General features: G+C 43.3%; 1 protein-coding gene across 1 annotated transcript in view; it reads left to right on the forward strand.

Annotated features, from left to right (window-relative positions):
- The window catches only part of LOC306792307 (thrombospondin-4-B-like), a gene marked incomplete at its 5' end in the record, with an annotated part of 74,595 nt that overhangs the window by 55,565 nt on the left and 805 nt on the right, over positions 1–18,225 (forward strand). Inside the window, 9 exons of the mRNA XM_079289380.1 lie at positions 13,041–13,200; positions 14,462–14,580; positions 14,714–14,766; positions 14,888–15,081; positions 16,168–16,346; positions 17,016–17,064; positions 17,151–17,347; positions 17,490–17,662; positions 17,826–17,965. Coding sequence (XP_079145506.1) covers positions 13,041–13,200; positions 14,462–14,580; positions 14,714–14,766; positions 14,888–15,081; positions 16,168–16,346; positions 17,016–17,064; positions 17,151–17,347; positions 17,490–17,662; positions 17,826–17,965 — 1,264 coding nt within the window. The remainder of the gene's footprint in view (positions 1–13,040; positions 13,201–14,461; positions 14,581–14,713; positions 14,767–14,887; positions 15,082–16,167; positions 16,347–17,015; positions 17,065–17,150; positions 17,348–17,489; positions 17,663–17,825; positions 17,966–18,225) is intronic.

The following is an 18,225-nucleotide window of genomic DNA, read 5'->3' on the forward strand; positions in this document are numbered from 1 at the left end:
AAACATATTTGATGCGACGTGTCGAGTCTTGGCCAATCAGCGTTAAGATGTCTACACTGTCTTAATTTCGATGGTTCTCGCTACTGTAGAAATATGCTTGCGGTATTTACAGGCATTAAACTTATAAGTATTGTGAGGAATTTAAGTGTTAAAGCGCACCTAGCGATGGATATGATGTTACAATCTGTTTACTTGTAGAAGGTTTAAACTAAAGGGAGAGTCACTGAATTTGTTGTGCACTGTGAGAGAAACCAGAGAATTTATGACACCGCCATTAAGTCAGAGAGGGGGGGGGGGATGTTGCTGAAGAGTTTCTGAGTACAGCCTTAAAGAAGGGGGGTGAATTGGTCAAGGAAGTGGCCGAATGAAGTCCGAAGGGTTCAACCAATCACTGAGCTGATCGATGGGCTAAGGAATGTGTAATATGAGACATTTCAGAGACTTTGGAGGGACAAAGAAACTGAATCCCCGGAGATAATCAGACCTCATCTGGACCATGAGGCGGACACACCAGTCTGTCGTGTGGTGCGGATGGGGCCTCTATTTCATGAAGTATTACTACTGATAATGTAATTCAGTTTGTAACTGCATTTTCTTTTGTTAGTATATTAAATTCCTTTTGATTTGAACTTCACCCAGCTGATTCTGCCCTGCTTAATGATGGAAGAAAGGGGGGGGGGGCTGCCTCTTCTCCTCTGCATGCTTCTTCATCTCTGGAGCAAGGAGGGGGGCTTTTACCTTTTGTTTGAGAAATTTTGAACATAACGTGTGTGTGCGCTCATTTGCAATAGTGTTGCGTGTGTCGTAGAGCAAAGGTTTGAATCTCCAGGTGAGGCGCTCACGCGCTCCCTGTACAAAGAGGGAGCTCTGACACGCAGGTGGTTCAGCTTAAAACTTGTAACTAGTTGTGTTGTGAATCGGGTTAGTCGGTGGGATATTGTGTAGCAACCTGCAGGAACAGCACCTTCCCCATCCCTGAGACTCCAGGACTCCCACACACAATGTGGCCCAACCCTGGCTTGTGTGTGGGTGAAGATAATGCGTCCCTGTGCTGGACAAGTTCAAATAAAGTATAAAGATACAGGGCTCACAAAACACTGAGGAGAGATGCGTATGCGGAGCCCTGACTTTGTTTGTTGCTAGGGCTACTTAATCAATTATTGTGTTTTGTGAAACCATAGATCTATGTTTTTGATGCTTGACTTAATAAATTGTTAATACTTGTAGATCGTCTACCGCCCCCCCCCCCCCCCGCCCCCCCCCCCCCGTCCCCCTTCGGGTGCTTGGCACCTCTTTCACCTCTTATGAGTTTGCAGGTATGCTGATTTCTTCTCTCAGCTTCTAGATGACAGGAAATATTTCAACTTAAAGTACAAGTTTGTTCTCTTTGATAACGCCACATGGATTTGGCAGCTTAAAATGGTTCATATGTTCATGTCACATAAGTTGATTACATTATTGTATTATCTGGTTCTAGTGATACTCTGGAAGTGTATGTCCAGGAGACTATTTGCTCAATTCTAAAATGTCTTTGTAACCCCTCTGTGTGTGTTTACTGGTTTCCTGCAGACGTCCAGCAGCTGTTGTTGGTTAAAGAAGAGGTTCCCTCTCAGCAGCGGGAGTCAAGCTCCAGTCTGGACCAGGAGGACCCAGAGCCCCCACACATGAAAGAAGAACAGGAGGAACTCTGCACCAGTCAGGAAGGAGAGCAGCTTCAAGGTCTGGAGGAGGCCGATGTCAAGTTCTCATTCACTCCTGTGAAGAGTGAAGATGAAGAAGAGGAAGCTCAGTCCTCACAGCTTCATCAAAGACAAACTAAACAGATGGGAACAGAAGCTGATGGAGAGGACTGTGGAGGACGAGAACCAGACAGGAACTTGGATCCAGATAGACATCCAGAACCAGATACTGATGAGAAGACTGGAGACTCTTCTGACACTGATGAGGGTGCTGATGGGAAGAAGACCAGAGAACCTCAGTCAGGTTTAAACTATGTGAAACCTGATGACGTCCGTGTCACTGATTCACATTGTAGCGCTGGTGAAAAACATTTTAGATGCTCTGAGTGTGAGAAAACATTTGGCAATAGTCAAAATCTGAAGAGACACATGAGAACCCACACAGGAGAAAAGCCTTTCAGCTGCTCAGTCTGTAAGAAATCTTTTAAACAGCGTTCACATTTACTGAGACACATGAGAACCCACACAGGAGAAAAGCCTTTCAGCTGCTCAGTCTGTAAGAAATCTTTTAACAGGCGTTCAACTTTACAGACACACATGAGAACCCACACAGGAGAAAAACCTTTCAGCTGCTCAGTCTGTAAGAAATCTTTTAACCAGCGTTCACATTTACTGAGACACATGAGAACCCACACAGGAGAAAAACCTTTCAGCTGCTCAGTCTGTAAGAAATCTTTTAACAGGCGTTCAACTTTACAGGGACACATGAGAACCCACACAGGAGAAAAGCCTTTCAGCTGCTCAGTCTGTAAGAAATCTTTTAACGAGCGTAAAACTTTACAGAGCCACATGAGAACCCACACAGGAGAAAAACCTTTCAGCTGCTCAGTCTGTAAGAAATCTTTTACCGTGCGTTCAACTTTACAGAGCCACATGAGAACCCACACAGGAGAAAAGCCTTTCAGCTGCTCAGTCTGTAAGAAATCTTTTAACCATCGTTCACATTTACAGAGCCACATGAGAACCCACACAGGAGAAAAGCCTTTCAGCTGCTCAGTCTGTAAGAAATCTTTTAACCATCGTTCACATTTACAGGGACACATGAGAACCCACACAGGAGAAAAGCCTTTCAGCTGCTCAGTCTGTAAGAGATCTTTTAACCAGAGTTCAACTTTACAGAAACACATGAGAACCCACACAGGAAACAATCCCCTTTAGCTGTTGTGGTTGCAGTAAAGTTTCCGTTTGTGATAAAAGCTTTCAGCACGAGTCACCTCTGAAGTGACGCATGATTAACCGCGGTTCAACTACACTGATTTCAATACAAAAAGTTATTCACTGAATGAGCGCCAACTGTACAGTTTGAAATAGTTTTGATGATTATATTGATGATTGTTTTGATGGTAATGTAAGTTTAAGACGATGGTTTTACCTGCATCTGTGCACAGTATATTGTATTCAAATGATTTCATTCATAAAAAGTAAAAGGTTTGTGTATTTCACTGGTTCATACAGTTGTACATAGCACACTTTGTTCATCAGGATTAAATCCATCAGTGACTGGAGTGTGACTCAATAGTCCTTTATCTTACTTGTTTGCACTCTTTGCTGCCATTACTGGAATAAAATTGTCATCTTGTCTGACACAAACTCGTAAAAAGGATGAAAAAGGTCCTGAGATGAAGCAATCTACACATTCCTTGGAGTCACAAACCAACAACAGCCTTATCTAGAGCTATAGTTCCTTCCAGTTGATCAACAGGCCGACACATTCCTGAATGTGTTCACAACTTGTCGATACTTTTTCAGATTGCCGGTGGCTTTTCTTGATCGTACCATCATCTTATCCTAATCGTTGTGCTCCCCAGGCCTCTTGTTCATGTGTATGAGCACTTTTACCAGCTCAACTTTAGGTAACCATGAAACAGGCCCCACCTTTGACTTCATCACACAGCTCCAACACAATATATCAGGATTGGTGCGGCAGCAAAGGGGTTGGACCTGATCACACCCGGCCCTCATACATTGTGTTACATAATGCTGTTTGGAAAATGCTAAAAATAGTGCGGAATGAAAGAAATCTATAGAGATTAAAACAATAAATAAAATGTCAGTGAATCAAAAGACATCAAGCTAAGTGATGCAGATCAATCAAAGAAAAACAACTCTCTTTTGTACGAGGGAAAAGACAATAGCTCAATCATAGAGTTGGAAATATGTCTTTAATGGTAAATACACACGTTTTATGTCGCTCTCACACGGAGCCATCTAAAAAATACATATTACAGGGAGGAACTGAGACAGAGCTCCAGTATTTATCCCACTATGACTACGTCCTCCTCAGTGAACTCATAGAAGGGAACCTCCAGCTTTAGAGGAGCAGGTCCCTTTCTTATCCTTCCTGAAGCATCGTAGTGGGAGCCATGGCACGGACAGTAGTAGCCTCCGAAGTCTCCGGCGTTGGCGAAGGGCACCCCACCCAGATGGGTGCACACACCGAGGACGATGATCCAGCGGGGGTTAATCACTCTATCCTTGTCATGCTGTGTGTGTTTGTGTGTGCAATCATAATTCCACATGTTTGAAACCCTTTTCCCCTGTAGGCGGTGCTGTCGGAGGCCTTCTGGGCTGCTGGCTGACCAGTGGACAGTTCAAACCGCTGCCTCAGGTCATAATGGAGCTCAGTCCTCAGCAGCAGCAGAAGCTTGATGGTAGTCTTCTGGCCGTGCTGGGAGACATTCAGTGCACAGATTTGGCTCAGCTAACTGCTCTAGTGATGGACAACGCCACCCTGAAGCAGCAGCTGACGGCGACCCTTCTCGGGTACATCTCCAAGGAGCTCCAGGCGCAGGTGCACTACGTGGATTAGTGTCTGTGGAAGAACTGGGATACTCTCACTCAGGGGCCCACATGCTCAGAAGGTCTTTTGAAAAGAATGTGAACTGTTTGTATGACGCTGGAGAGACTCTTTATCAAATATGAAATCACAGATTGTAAATTTGCACAGACGCCATCACAGTCTTGGTTACAGGTTATTGTGAAAACAGCTGTATACCTGGATTCATTTATTATTGGAAGTACACTCATCCGATGAAGGAATTATTTATTCATCAATGGCACTTTAATCATATAAGAGACATAGTGGTTCTGTTTGTGATCACGGTTTTATACCAAATGTATGAAATACATTTGACACACCACATGAAACATCACACAGGGGAGGAACGATGGAGCTTTCATCCTATCTTTATCCAAGAGCGTGTTCTTTCAATTTGAGAGCATCGCTCATTGAGTCCACGCTCAGATTTGGTACTGTCTTTAGCTTGATCCAGTAGACTAATTGAGTTTTTATTTTCTAGTTCGTGTTGGTTTTCTAGAGGGGGCCGGGGACACGCTCACCTGGAAGAAAATGTTGTACATTTTAAAGTTAAATGCATCAGTCTGGTGCACTCTGAGACCAACATCAACAACATGAACATAATTCATGCTGAAAGTAAAGCAGTTTAAACTGACAAATGCAGGAAGGACAGCTGGCAAGAAATCACTAACTGTCATTCTGTAAATTAACCGATTTATAATATCACTGCTTCATCTATAACGTGATAGATCTGACTATAATAACACGTGTATTCACGTTCATGTTTTACTTTGATGTATTCTTATTCTTTCAGCTGAGACCCCAGCGATGTGAAACTGACTTTTGGGCAAATAAATAAAAATATATATAAATATAATTCTAAGCAGTAAGGAAGTTTCCTTCCATAACTTAAAATCACCCACACCAAACATTAAAGTAGCCGGAGACTGTGAGACACGACTCAAGAAGCCGACACACGTCAGTGAATGTGTGATGAGAGAATATTTACACATTTCTTTTCTATTTACTCCCAAGTCTGTTTCGCACCACTAAGGCTACAGCTGAAAGAACAAGGCTAAAATATCGTCATACACGCCATGAAAACACATCTGCAACACATTCATTTACCATAATACACACATGTACTTATAGTCAGATCTATCGTGCTCTAAATGAAGCAGTGATGTCATAAATCTGTTAATTTACTAATTCACACAGTCTGAGATTTATTGCCAGCTGTCTTTTTTTGCATTTGTCAGTTTAAACTGTGATTATGTAATATTCATTAACGGTCCACGTACCGAGCTCTGATTGGTCAGTGTGTATTTGAAGAAAATGAATTAAATCACACGTTGCTGAGGGAGCAGAGGGGCAGAAAACGGTCTGAAGGCAATTCATTGGTGATATTTTGTCTTCAATAAATAAATGTTGGAAAACAATCACTTGAGTCGTCTCGTTCCACGACCCACAACTGTTACATATGTACAGATGGAAGGTAACTGAAGATAGGAGTAATGATATACTTTTTTATTAGTTTAAGGGGCTTTTGTTACCCACCAAGTTGCAGCGGAACCGGATGTTCCTCGTAGAACCTGTCTGAATGGACTTTTATATGTTCACCTTTTCTTCTGGATGGTTCTCCTCTGACTCATCTCCCGAGTCAAAACCACACCCATAATGCATTGCTGGTGAAATCCAGGGAACTGCCATTACATGTGAGGAGAACTGAGTTAGCACTATCACACTGGATTAGAATTCAGGGTGGACTTAACGGAAATATAGCATCGACTGTCCTGTACAATGGTTGGGAGTACTCGACTTTCTCTGGTAAAAGCTTTGGATGGGACATCTTGGCAGGACATTTGGAATTATGACAATAAGGTGTTGGGGTCTGACCAAATGGCTTCAAAATGTGCTGTGGACAAAGAGAATCAGGCCTGCACTTTTTCAAGCAAAGGTTTCATCCTGAGTTGTAGTTTGATGAGAGCAAAGGAATTTCACACTAGGGTGTAAATTCCCCCCCCCCCCCCCCCCCCAAAAAAAAAACCTTGGACATATGAAGACACACCAGCCTCCTACCTCCAGCACGACGCTGGCAACCGAAGGCCACGAGGGAGCCGCGGCCCTCAAACCCTCATCAAACCCTGTCAGGTCACAAGCCATTTCGCTGGACGAAACAACAGTGTTCCACGCTGAGTAAAGGCCCACTCCGCCCGCGATAACGAATCCGCTTCAGCGATCCGTTCTCCGCTTTTTGCTTCTTTTTCTTTTTGTGCACACATTCCGGCGAAGGAAAGACGACCAAGCCTCCCTCCTTCACCGACGATTCCCGGTAAGACGCACGGACCACGCCGTCAGCCAAAGTTAGATCATCCTCCCTGCAGCGAGGATAGATCACGTCTGCGTTTCGCTCCAGAGCGAGCTCACGCCAACGGACCGAAGCCGCACCAGCAAACACCGTGCGACACACAGCGCCCGCTGCAAAGCCGCGCTGACCAGAAAGCTCCCCCTGCTCCCCCTTCCCGACGAGGAAAACGGACCACTTTGCCACGAACATACTTCAACGACGCATCGACAAGTAAGATTCTTGGCATCTGGGCATAGTTTATCTTAAATTAACGTAAGTTTAATTCAGGCCATTCATTTATATGTTGATATTCCCGTGTTTTTGTGTGTTTAAGTTACTGTCGCGTGATATTGAGATATCGCGCAATCATTACGGAGCAGAGAAGCTCCGCTGTATTAGTGTATTAACTGCTATGACTGTTTATTTGGGATTATTTTCATTCATTGTCTTCCACTCCGTGTGGGAGTTCTCTTTTCATTAACTCGACTCTGTGAGTGAGCTGAGGTGCGTGGCTTATCACGGCATATGTTACCGGCAGTTCAAAGACGACAGCGGTATACTTATGCGTGATAGAACCATCAAACTCAGGCTCCCTACAACATCGCACGCCGAAGTGTGATGCACGTCGAGTTCTCGCTCCTTTTTTCCTTTCTTCCTCCTCTCACGTAACACGCACACACAGCTCCTATCTCTGCCCCTGGGGAAACCCCGTTCAAACGATCGCCTCACAACACATGTGTGCATCGGCACACGTGATTACATACAGCAGTCTCACCGCCATTTTGTCCGAGTCACTCGACTCTGCCATCTGGTGGTAGCTTAGCTGTAGTATCTTAAGGCCCCTCCCCTTTTGGCCAGCGTCACTCGACGCCGCCATCTTTGTAGTCTTTAGCGGTAGCTGTAAGACTCCCCTTCCTTTTCACCCACAGACCCACACACACATACACACACACACATACACACACAGACATACACCCTCATCCATTTTATTCATTCTTTAGTTTAGGCATATAAAATTGTATGATAACATTTGTTGGTTGCAATATTAATTGATTTGATCATTTATTATTTTGATTTAATAAACTCTGTTATACTTTAAGGAGCAGTCGTCTGTGATTACTTGTGCATATGTATTTGATAAGACTGTGCTCGAACTTAAAACCTTCACTGTCACTGAATGTATAGTCATACGCAGACTATTGACATTACGAGTGACTACTAATTATGAGACTTAGTTTTATCGTTTGGTTATTGGTCCCTGTTCGCAGGGTGGTGCCCCGTTGTTATTAATAATCATTAATAATTGTTACATACATTAATAATTCTATTGATGTCAAGAATTCAGTTTCTTAAATACTGATAACCCAAACACGCTCCTTTAGTTCCCAACAAAGGGTAGAAATTACAACAAAATTCAGACATCAGTCAGAGTGAGAAGTGATGGACGTAAAAGTAGAAAAGAAGATGTTACTTTCAGATTAAGGTTCGGACATACAGGACTCAATGACACATTATACACATCATGAAAAAGACAGAGTGGGATAAATGTGAGATATGCAACTGTAAAGAAACTGTAGAACATGTGCTGATAGAGTGGAGGAAGAGAAAGACTGAAGAACAGAGTGGTAGATACAGGAAGGGAGTGGAGCATCAAAGGACTGTTAGACAGGGGACAAACAAGTTCAGCTTAAAAGGGCTTTATTTAATATTTTGAATGGAACGGGTTAAAAAGCCAGACTATGACTGCAATATGGAGTTTATTTCTAATTGTTTCATTATATTTATAAATAACATTATTATTGTGTTTAAATGATAACTGTCATAAAGTCATGATGTTACACACTCCGGTCCAGTAGGTGGCGCCTTAAACATTGGTTTGGAGTCCTCCATTAAAGTGAAAGAAGAAGAAGGAGAAGAAGAAGAAGAAGAAGACGAAGACGGAGGGGAGGAAGAAGAAGAGGACTAATCTCCTGGTAGCCGATAAAGATATTGAAGTTAGCTTAGCATGCTACCTGGAAACACACGGACGAGGACGGAAGTGACCAACACAGCGCAAGTCAGAGTAAACGGTGACAAGGAGTTGACGGAGTTCGTCTGGAGGAAACCTTTCTGTGGTTGAGTGAAAATGTCTAAAGTAGAAATGTTGAGATCTTTAGTCAGCCAGCGACTAACTGCGGCTGAAGAAGATATATTAGGTATGTTTGAAAGAACGATAGCAGAGTACGAGGAGGAAATCTCTCGTTCAAAAGAGGCGAATAAGCGACAACGGGAACTTCTGGACGCCGTTCACAACCCGGAAGTCCGGATACAAAGAGCACGTGGGTTCACTTTATTTATTCTCTCAAACACTGTTCATGCTCCGGCTGATAACTTTTAATGTAGTTTGGAGTGAGACTCTGTTGCAATTCGTCGTTTTCTTCTTGTCCTGATTTAATACCTGCAAACGTGTCGCTTTTCGGTGAAATAAGCCGTTTTGAATCAAAATATATCATCCACGTGAGTGTAGATCCGTAGAGTTTTCAATTTTTTTTGGGGGGGGGGGGGGGGTCAACTGGCCAGCCAGCGTTTCTCAGATTGGAGTGAGACAAGGAGAAAATGTGATGTCGTGATCTTCTCAATAAAACATATTTGATGCGACGTGTCGAGTCTTGGCCAATCAGCGTTAAGATGTCTACACTGTCTTAATTTCGATGGTTCTCGCTACTGTAGAAATATGCTTGCGGTATTTACAGGCATTAAAGGTATAAGTATTGTGAGGAATTTAAGTTTTAAAGCGCTCCTAGCGATGGATATGATGTGTTACAATCTGTTTACTTGTAGAAGGTTTAAACTAAAGGGAGAGTCACTGAATTTGTTGTGCACTGTGAGAGAAACCAGAGAATTTATGACACCGCAATAAAGTGAGAGAGGGGGGATGTTGCTGAAGAGTTTCTGAGCACAGCCTTAAAGAAGGGGGGTGAATTGGTCAAGGAAGTGGCCGAATGAAGTCCGAAGGGTTCAGCCAATCACTGAGCTGATCGATGGGCTAAGGAATGTGTAATATGAGACATTTCAGAGACTTTGGAGGGACAACGAAACTGAATCCCCGGAGATAATCAGACCTCATCTGGACCATGAGGCGGACACACCAGTCTGTCGTGTGGTGCGGATGGGGCCTCTATTTCATGAAGTATTACTACTGATAATGTAATTCAGTTTGTAACTGCATTTTATTTTGTTAGTATATTAAATTCCTTTTGATTTAAACTTCAACCAGCTGATTCGGCCCTGCTTAATGATGGAAGAAAGGGAGGGGGGGCTGCCTCTTCTCCTCTGCATGCTTCTTCATCTCTGGAACAAGGAGGGGGGCTTTTTCCTTTACCTTTTGTTTGAGAAATTTTGAACATAACGTGTGTGTGTGTGTGTGCGCTGATTTGCAATAGTGTTGCGTGTGTCATAGAGCAAAGGTTTGAATCTCCGGGTGAGGCGCTCCCCGTACAAAGAGGGAGCTCTGACACGCAGGTGGTTCAGCTTAAAACTTGTAACTAGTTGTGTTGTGAATCGGGTTAGTCGGTGGGATATTGTGTAGCAACCTGCAGGAACAGCACCTTCCCCATCCCTGAGACTCCAGGACTCCCACACACAATGTGGCCCAACCCTGGCTTGTGTGTGGGTGAAGATAATGCGTCCCTGTGCTGGACAAGTTCAAATAAAGTATAAAGATACAGGGCTCACAAAACACTGAGGAGAGATGCGTATACGGAGCCCTGACTTTGTCTGTTGCTAGGGCTACTTAATCAATTCTTGTGTTTTGTGAAACCATAGATCTATGTTTTTGATGCTTGACTTAATAAATTGTTAATACTTGTAGATCGTCTACCGCCCCCCCCCCCCCCCCCCCCCCCCCCCCTTCGGGTGCTTGGCACCTCTTTCACCTCTTATGAGTTTGCAGGTATGCTGATTTCTTCTCTCAGCTTCTAGATGACAGGAAATATTTCAACTTAAAGTACAAGTTTGTTCTTTGATAACACCACATGGATTTGGCAGCTTAAAATGGTTCATATGTTCATGTCACATAAGTTGATTACATTATTGTATTATCTGGTTCTAGTGATACTCTGGAAGTGTATGTCCAGGAGACTATTTGCTCAATTCTAAAATGTCTTTGTAACCCCTCTGTGTGTGTTTACTGTTTTCCTGCAGACGTCCAGCAGCTGTTGTTGGTTAAAGAAGAGGTTCCCTCTGAGCAGCAGGAGTGGAGCTCCAGTCTGGACCAGGAGGACCCAGAGCCCCCACACATTAAAGAAGAACAGGAGGAACTCTGCACCAGTCAGGAAGGAGAGCAGATTCAAGGTCTGGAGGAGGCCGATGTCAAGTTCTCATTCACTCCTGTGAAAAGTGAAGATGAAGAAGAGGAAGCTCAGTCCTCACAGCTTCATCAAAGACAAACTAAACAGATGGGAACAGAAGCTGATGGAGAGGACTGTGGAGGACCAGAACCAGACAGGAACTTGGATCCAGATAGACATCCAGAACCAGATACTGATGAGAAGCCTGGAGACTCTTCTGACACTGATGAGGGTGCTGATGGGAAGAAGACCAGAGAACCTCAGTCAGGTTTAAACTATGTGAACCCTGATGAAGTCCGTGTCACTGATTCACGATGTAGCGCTGGTGAAAAACATTTTAGATGCTCTGAGTGTGAGAAAACATTTGGCCAGAGTCAAAATCTGAAGACACACATGAGAACCCACACAGGAGAAAAGCCTTTCAGCTGCTCAGTCTGTAAGAAATCTTTTAACCAGCGTTCACATTTACTGAGACACATGAGAACCCACACAGGAGAAAAACCTTTCAGCTGCTCAGTCTGTAAGAAATCTTTTAACCATCGTTCAACTTTACAGATACACATGAGAACCCACACAGGAGAAAAACCTTTCTGCTGCTCAGTCTGTAAGAAATCTTTTAACCAGCGTTCAACTATACAGAGCCACATGAGAACCCACACAGGAGAAAAACCTTTCAACTGCTCAGTCTGTAAGAAATCTTTTAACAGGCGTTCACATTTACGGACACACATGAGAACCCACACAGGAGAAAAGCCTTTCAGCTGCTCAGTCTGTAAGAAATCTTTTAACGAGCGTTCAACTTTACAGAGCCACATGAGAACCCACACAGGAGAAAAGCCTTTCAGCTGCTCAGTCTGTAAGAAATCTTTTAACCAGCGTTCAACTTTACAGAAACACATGAGAACCCACACAGGAGAAAAACCTTTCAGCTGCTCAGTCTGTAAGAAATCTTTTAACGAGCGTTCAACTTTACAGACACACATGAGAACCCACACAGGAGAAAAACCTTTCAGCTGCTCAGTCTGTAAGAAATCTTTTAACGAGCGTTCAACTTTACAGACACACATGAGAACACACACAGGAGAAAAACCTTTCAGCTGCTCAGTCTGTAAGAAATCTTTTAACCATCGTTCAACTTTACAGACACACATGAGAACCCACACAGGAAACAATCCCCTTTAGCTGTTGTGGTTGCAGTAAAGTTTCCGTTTGTGATAAAAGCTTTCAGCACGAGTCCCCTCTGAAGTGACACATGATTAACCGCGGTTCAACTACACTGATTTCAATACAAAAAGTTATTCACTGAATGAGCGCCAACTGTACAGTTTGAAATAGTTTTGATGATTATATTGATGATTGATTTGATGGTAATGTAAGTTTAAGACGATGGTTTTACCTGCATCTGTGCACAGTATATTGTATTCAAATGATTTCATCAATAAAAAGTAAAAGGTTTGTGTATTTCACTGGTTCATACAGTTGTACATAGCACACTTTGTTCGTCAGGATTAAATCCATCAGTGACTGGAGTGTGACTCAATAGTTCTTTGTCTTGTTTGCTCTCTTTGCTGCCATTACTGGAATAAAATTGTCATCTTGTCTGACACAAACTCGTAAAAAGGATAAAAAAGGTCCTGAGATGAAGCAATCTACACATTCTTTGGAGTCACAAACCAACAACATCCTTATCTCGATCTATAGTTCCTTCCAGTTGATATATATATAGTTGTATTAATCCGTAAGAAAACATGCATGCACATGCAAGCTTGTCCACTGAAAACAAATACACGTGATGTGAACGGGGCCTTTGTGTTCTCCGTCTGTCTCAGGACAACTGCAGGTTGAAGGCCAACGTGGACCAGAGGAACAGCGATAAGGACAGCCACGGCGACGCCTGTGATAACTGTCGCACGGTGGAGAACCCGGACCAGAAGGACACCGACAGCGACGGCAAAGGGGACGCCTGCGATGATGATATGGATGGAGACGGTATGGAGATAAATAAAATAGCACCGATGCTCGTGCTTATATAACCAGCACTGAAGGCACTCTCCGTTTAATTAAACGTATTATTCTGTTCCTTCCTTCACATTTACACCCTGCTCTTACATTAAATAATGCAGATTTTACAGTACAAATCTCTCTTAATCATGTTGTAAAAAATACAGTTGTATGGATGTTTTTATAAGCCAGCTGAGGCATAACAAACAGCACTGCAAAAAAAAAGAAAAGTTAAGGCCAAAAGCAGTCTGACCCCTGAGCGAACACAAGCTTTGATCATTCACCAGCATGATTACACCTCAGAAAACCCCATGGCAGAGAAGATGGTTTCTCCTCTATTGCTGCTGCTTGACCTTTATGCATTCGTGGGGCTGCTGCTGCCTCCCTGCGATGAATAAGAAATAGCATCTGAACACAAACTGCCGTTCACCTTCACAGCAAATACAACAGTGCAACCTAGTGGTGGAATTACAAGTACCATGCCATTCAGTCGATATAGTTCAAACAGTAGTATGGATGTAATGTCTACATTTTTCATATGCATTCAAAAATCAAATATAAATTCACTGATTGACTTCACTAAGTGTGAGAGAGTTACTTTAATGCATTACTTTGATTTTAGAGATCAAACCTCAATTCAAATAGATGAAGATAATATCTCATTATGTATCCATGTAATCATTCTTCCATATTGGCAACATCCATATCTGTTAATATTTCCACTGGGCAGTAGCTTGGTTTCTTTTATGATAGGGCCGCAGCCAACGATTCCAATCTGCCGATAATTCTCTCTATAAAACGAGGGGTTTGTAAAATGACCAAAAAGAGTGGAAAATGTCTTAAAGCCCATGTTGAAATCTTCAAAAAGCTTGTTTTGTCTGACCAATGGTCCAAAAGCCAGAGTAAAATCAATTTACTAACACATAAGATTCCCCAATTCCTAAAATGAGTAAACTGGAACTAAATATTTTTGGGCATTTTTGGATTTATTATCAGAATTGTTGCAGGTAAATATTCTGTCAATCGACTTATTGTCACAGAATCATAGAAATTCACTGATATCTTTTGTGAGAGTTCAGAAAAAGGGACAATGAGAAGAGTATTTATTCTACTACAGTACAATATTATCTGTACTTGCCACCTCCGAATATGTCATCCATGACAATACTATATATTTCCCTGCTGAGACGGAGTCAGACTGACTGCTAAATAACACGAACCATCTCCTCCTGTTGACTGGCGAGCATAGGCCTGAAGAACTTTCTGGACAATTGCCAGCTTGTCCAAAACAGAGACCAGCTGGACCGGGACGGAGACGGAGTGGGAGACGCCTGCGACAGCTGCCCCGACATCCCCAACCCAAACCAGGTCAGTCAGAACCAGATGGAGGGATGGAGGGACGGATAGCTGTGGTGGAAAGTAACTGAGTACACTTTGTTACTAGAGTCCCTCAAGTGTAAAAGAAATGGTGTTTTTCGTGAACTCTCTGCTCTTGTTTCAGTCTGATATTGACCACGACCTGGTTGGAGACTCCTGTGACACAAACCAAGACAGGTAACGATATTCTCCCAGTCTTCATGTTGTGTTCTTGCAGATATCTGAACTGCTGTTTCATACTACTGCTAGTACTACAGCCTTTTTTCACATCATGCGATCGTGTCACTTTCCCTTGTAGTGATGGCGACGGTCACCAGGACACCAAGGATAATTGCCCATTCGTAATAAATAGCTCCCAGCTGGACAGTGACAAAGACGGGCTGGGTGACGAGTGTGACGATGACGACGACAACGACGGGATCCCTGACACTCTGCCACCGGGACCAGACAACTGCCGGCTGGCACCAAATCCTGACCAGATCGACGACAACGGTGAGCGATGGTCTAAAAGACATCGCACCTCCTCATATACCACGCAGTCAAATCAGTTTACAGTAATAATCACATATGATTGTTGATATATTTGGCTGAAAACCAGCCTGGTGATCAGATAAATGTTCATAATTTCATCTCCACATTCTCCCCGAACTGCTCCCTGACTTTCCTTTGAAAGCAATTTTGGTCCCCAGTTGCACACCAACGCAGATCAAACAAAAGCAACTGTGAGCACATTGAGTGGCATTTTTGGTGACTCATTGGGACATTTTCTGTGTAAAACATGCCCCCTGGAGTGTCAATTCAAATCAAGTCAAGACAGCTTTTTTTGGCAGTCAGGGAGTCAAGAGATGTAAGTTGGAGCTGACAGTTGGGAAAATAACAAAACACAAAAAGTGTATTTACTGAGTCCAAATGTTTTACAAGATGCACACAAGACATTCAGGCATTTGCCCGATTGAGCATCAATTCAATCGTTGACACAGAATGAAGCTTTTATGCCAAGAACCGCCAAGTCGGACCTTCTTGACGTCGTAGCAGCTGTTGCACTTCCACAGTGATAAAAGTGCATCAACACATTTCCTTCCATTTAATAATCCATATCAGAACTGCACACTACAAGACACGAACACCACCGAGTAGACTACAGCGTGGCACTTTTTTAACCACGGCAGACACAGCAGCTCTAATGCTGAACCCACACAGCAGGGTGCAGACTAGAGAGATACAATCCATCTATATTAAACCAATGCAACATACAGCCTTGCTCTTTTGCTTGAAATGTGAATAGCCCCTTAAGAAAGGACATTTGGGGATGTTTTATATTCAGCTCTGTCGGCCTTTTTGACATTTTTGCTTAAGCCAGTCTGAAATCTCCTCATTGTGACAACGCAGGAAACACGCTGGTTTAAAAAGGATTTAAAAGGAGCTCGTTACTTTGAATAAATGACGCAACACAATCTTTGCCAGTGTGTGTAATCAAAAACTGTTAACAAGTCTCTGCACCTCTGACCTATTGGAACAATGACTCACGGTCTTTCTTACTTTAATTTAAGTCTAAATCTCCTCTCTGTTGTCCCTCAGATGATGGAGTTGGAGACATGTGCGAGTCTGACTTTGACCAGGACAAAGTGATTGACAGGATCGACAACTGCCCTGAGAATGCTGAGGTCACCTTGACTGACTTCAGGGCCTATCAGACGGTGGTGCTGGACCCTGAGGGCGACGCCCAGATCGACCCCAACTGGGTTGTTCTGAACCAGGTGAGATTACTAAAAGCTGAAAATTCCCTCTCCATGTACAAGTTGAAGCAGCTATGGTCGATATTTTTATCTAAACAACAGAACCAATAACAATAAGAAATGTGAATCGTGATGCGTGAAATCGTACCACGACGACAAAAAATACACAAGACAATATACAACAGTGCCTCGTTTAACCGTGTTGTTGATTCTCGATTTTTTAACTGTGAGGTGCCATACCATATTTAATGATGCTTTCCAGCACAGCGTTGTCCAACGTTGACGTGATCTCAGTTCAGTCTGAGTCTGCAGAGAAAGCCTCTGAGCCAGCCTAGCACACGGATAATCAACGTGGACACTCTCAATTTAATTTATTGTCCATTTGTATTCCCGAGTACTTATAGGAGCACACCTGCTCAATTGCACTGTCACCAATGATTACAGGGCCATGAGCTGCAGCTCTCAAATATGATTTCCTCTGTCTTTTGGTATTACCGTTAAAAATGAGGTGGTGGCTGTCACACCAGTCTTTAAAAGTGGCAATCTCCAGCAGCAGACTTAATATAGCCGTATCATCTGAAAATCTGATGGAATTATTTGGCTGTCTGCTTCTGCATTAATTCGTGTACAGTGTAGCAAATGAAGGCATCAGGGTGCAAAATGTCTTATTCACAACTCTTTCTCACACAGGGAATGGAAATTATCCAGACCATGAATAGTGACCCAGGACTTGCTGTTGGTAAGAAGTATTTCCTCTGCGTTGAATATCAGTGAATAAAATGCACAATGTCTGAACATCAGTAATATACTGATTTCTGTTGCCAGGTTACACTGCTTTCAGTGGAGTGGACTTCGAAGGAACATTTCACGTAAATACAGTGACCGACGACGACTACGCCGGCTTCATCTTTGGCTACCAGGACTCGTCCTCCTTCTACGTGGTGATGTGGAAGCAGACTGAACAGACCTACTGGCAGGCAACACCCTTCAGAGCTGTGGCTGAGCCCGGCATCCAACTTAAGGTGAAAGCACAAGTCATCAACTCCCCCAGGCAGCAGATTCGTGCTCATCCTATTTTTAATCCCTCGACATATTTTCCACATTTCTTCCTCTCTCTCTCTCTCTCCCCCTTACTTCTCTCTGTTATCTGTCGCTGTTCATCAGGCTGTGAAGTCTAAATCGGGTCCCGGGGAGCACTTGAGAAACTCTCTGTGGCACACGGGAGACACCAACGACCAGGTGCGTCTGCTGTGGAAGGACCCCAGGAATGTGGGCTGGAAGGACAAGGTGTCCTACCGTTGGTACCTGCAGCATCGCCCACAGGTTGGATACATCAGGTATACGACCAACCGTGTTCCAGACAATCTTCATATTGATTACACGAAAAAACCCGTAATTGTTGCTCCATCTAACTCTCAGCAAGCAAGTGAATAAGCATATTTCCCCAAAGTGGTGAGAGTGGAACGTCGATTATTTGTTTTAATTGTGTGTTTTGTTTAGGGCGCGGTTCTATGAAGGAACTGAGCTGGTGGCCGACTCTGGCGTGACAATTGACACGACCATGAGAGGAGGACGACTCGGCGTGTTCTGTTTCTCTCAGGAAAACATCATCTGGTCCAATTTGAAATACCGCTGCAATGGTGAGGGAGGAACACTGAATCACAAATCCACATATTCTATTATTTTTATATATTTTGAATTACCCTGATTGCATGCTATGCAGCGATTGTCTTGAGGTTTGTTTCCAATACATATCTTCTTACGGTCTTTCATTGCTTGCGTCTGGAAAGTGATTTTAGATTGAGATCTGATGTTGTTGTTGCAGACTACAGCTGTGAATAGAATTGGTTTGGCCTCGTTTTGGCTTTAGAGTCTGAGCTCATCTCATGATACCCGACTT

The sequence above is a fragment of the Melanostigma gelatinosum genome (genome assembly GCF_949748355.1).
Source record: "Melanostigma gelatinosum genome assembly, chromosome: 18".
Taxonomy (NCBI): domain Eukaryota; kingdom Metazoa; phylum Chordata; class Actinopteri; order Perciformes; family Zoarcidae; genus Melanostigma; species Melanostigma gelatinosum.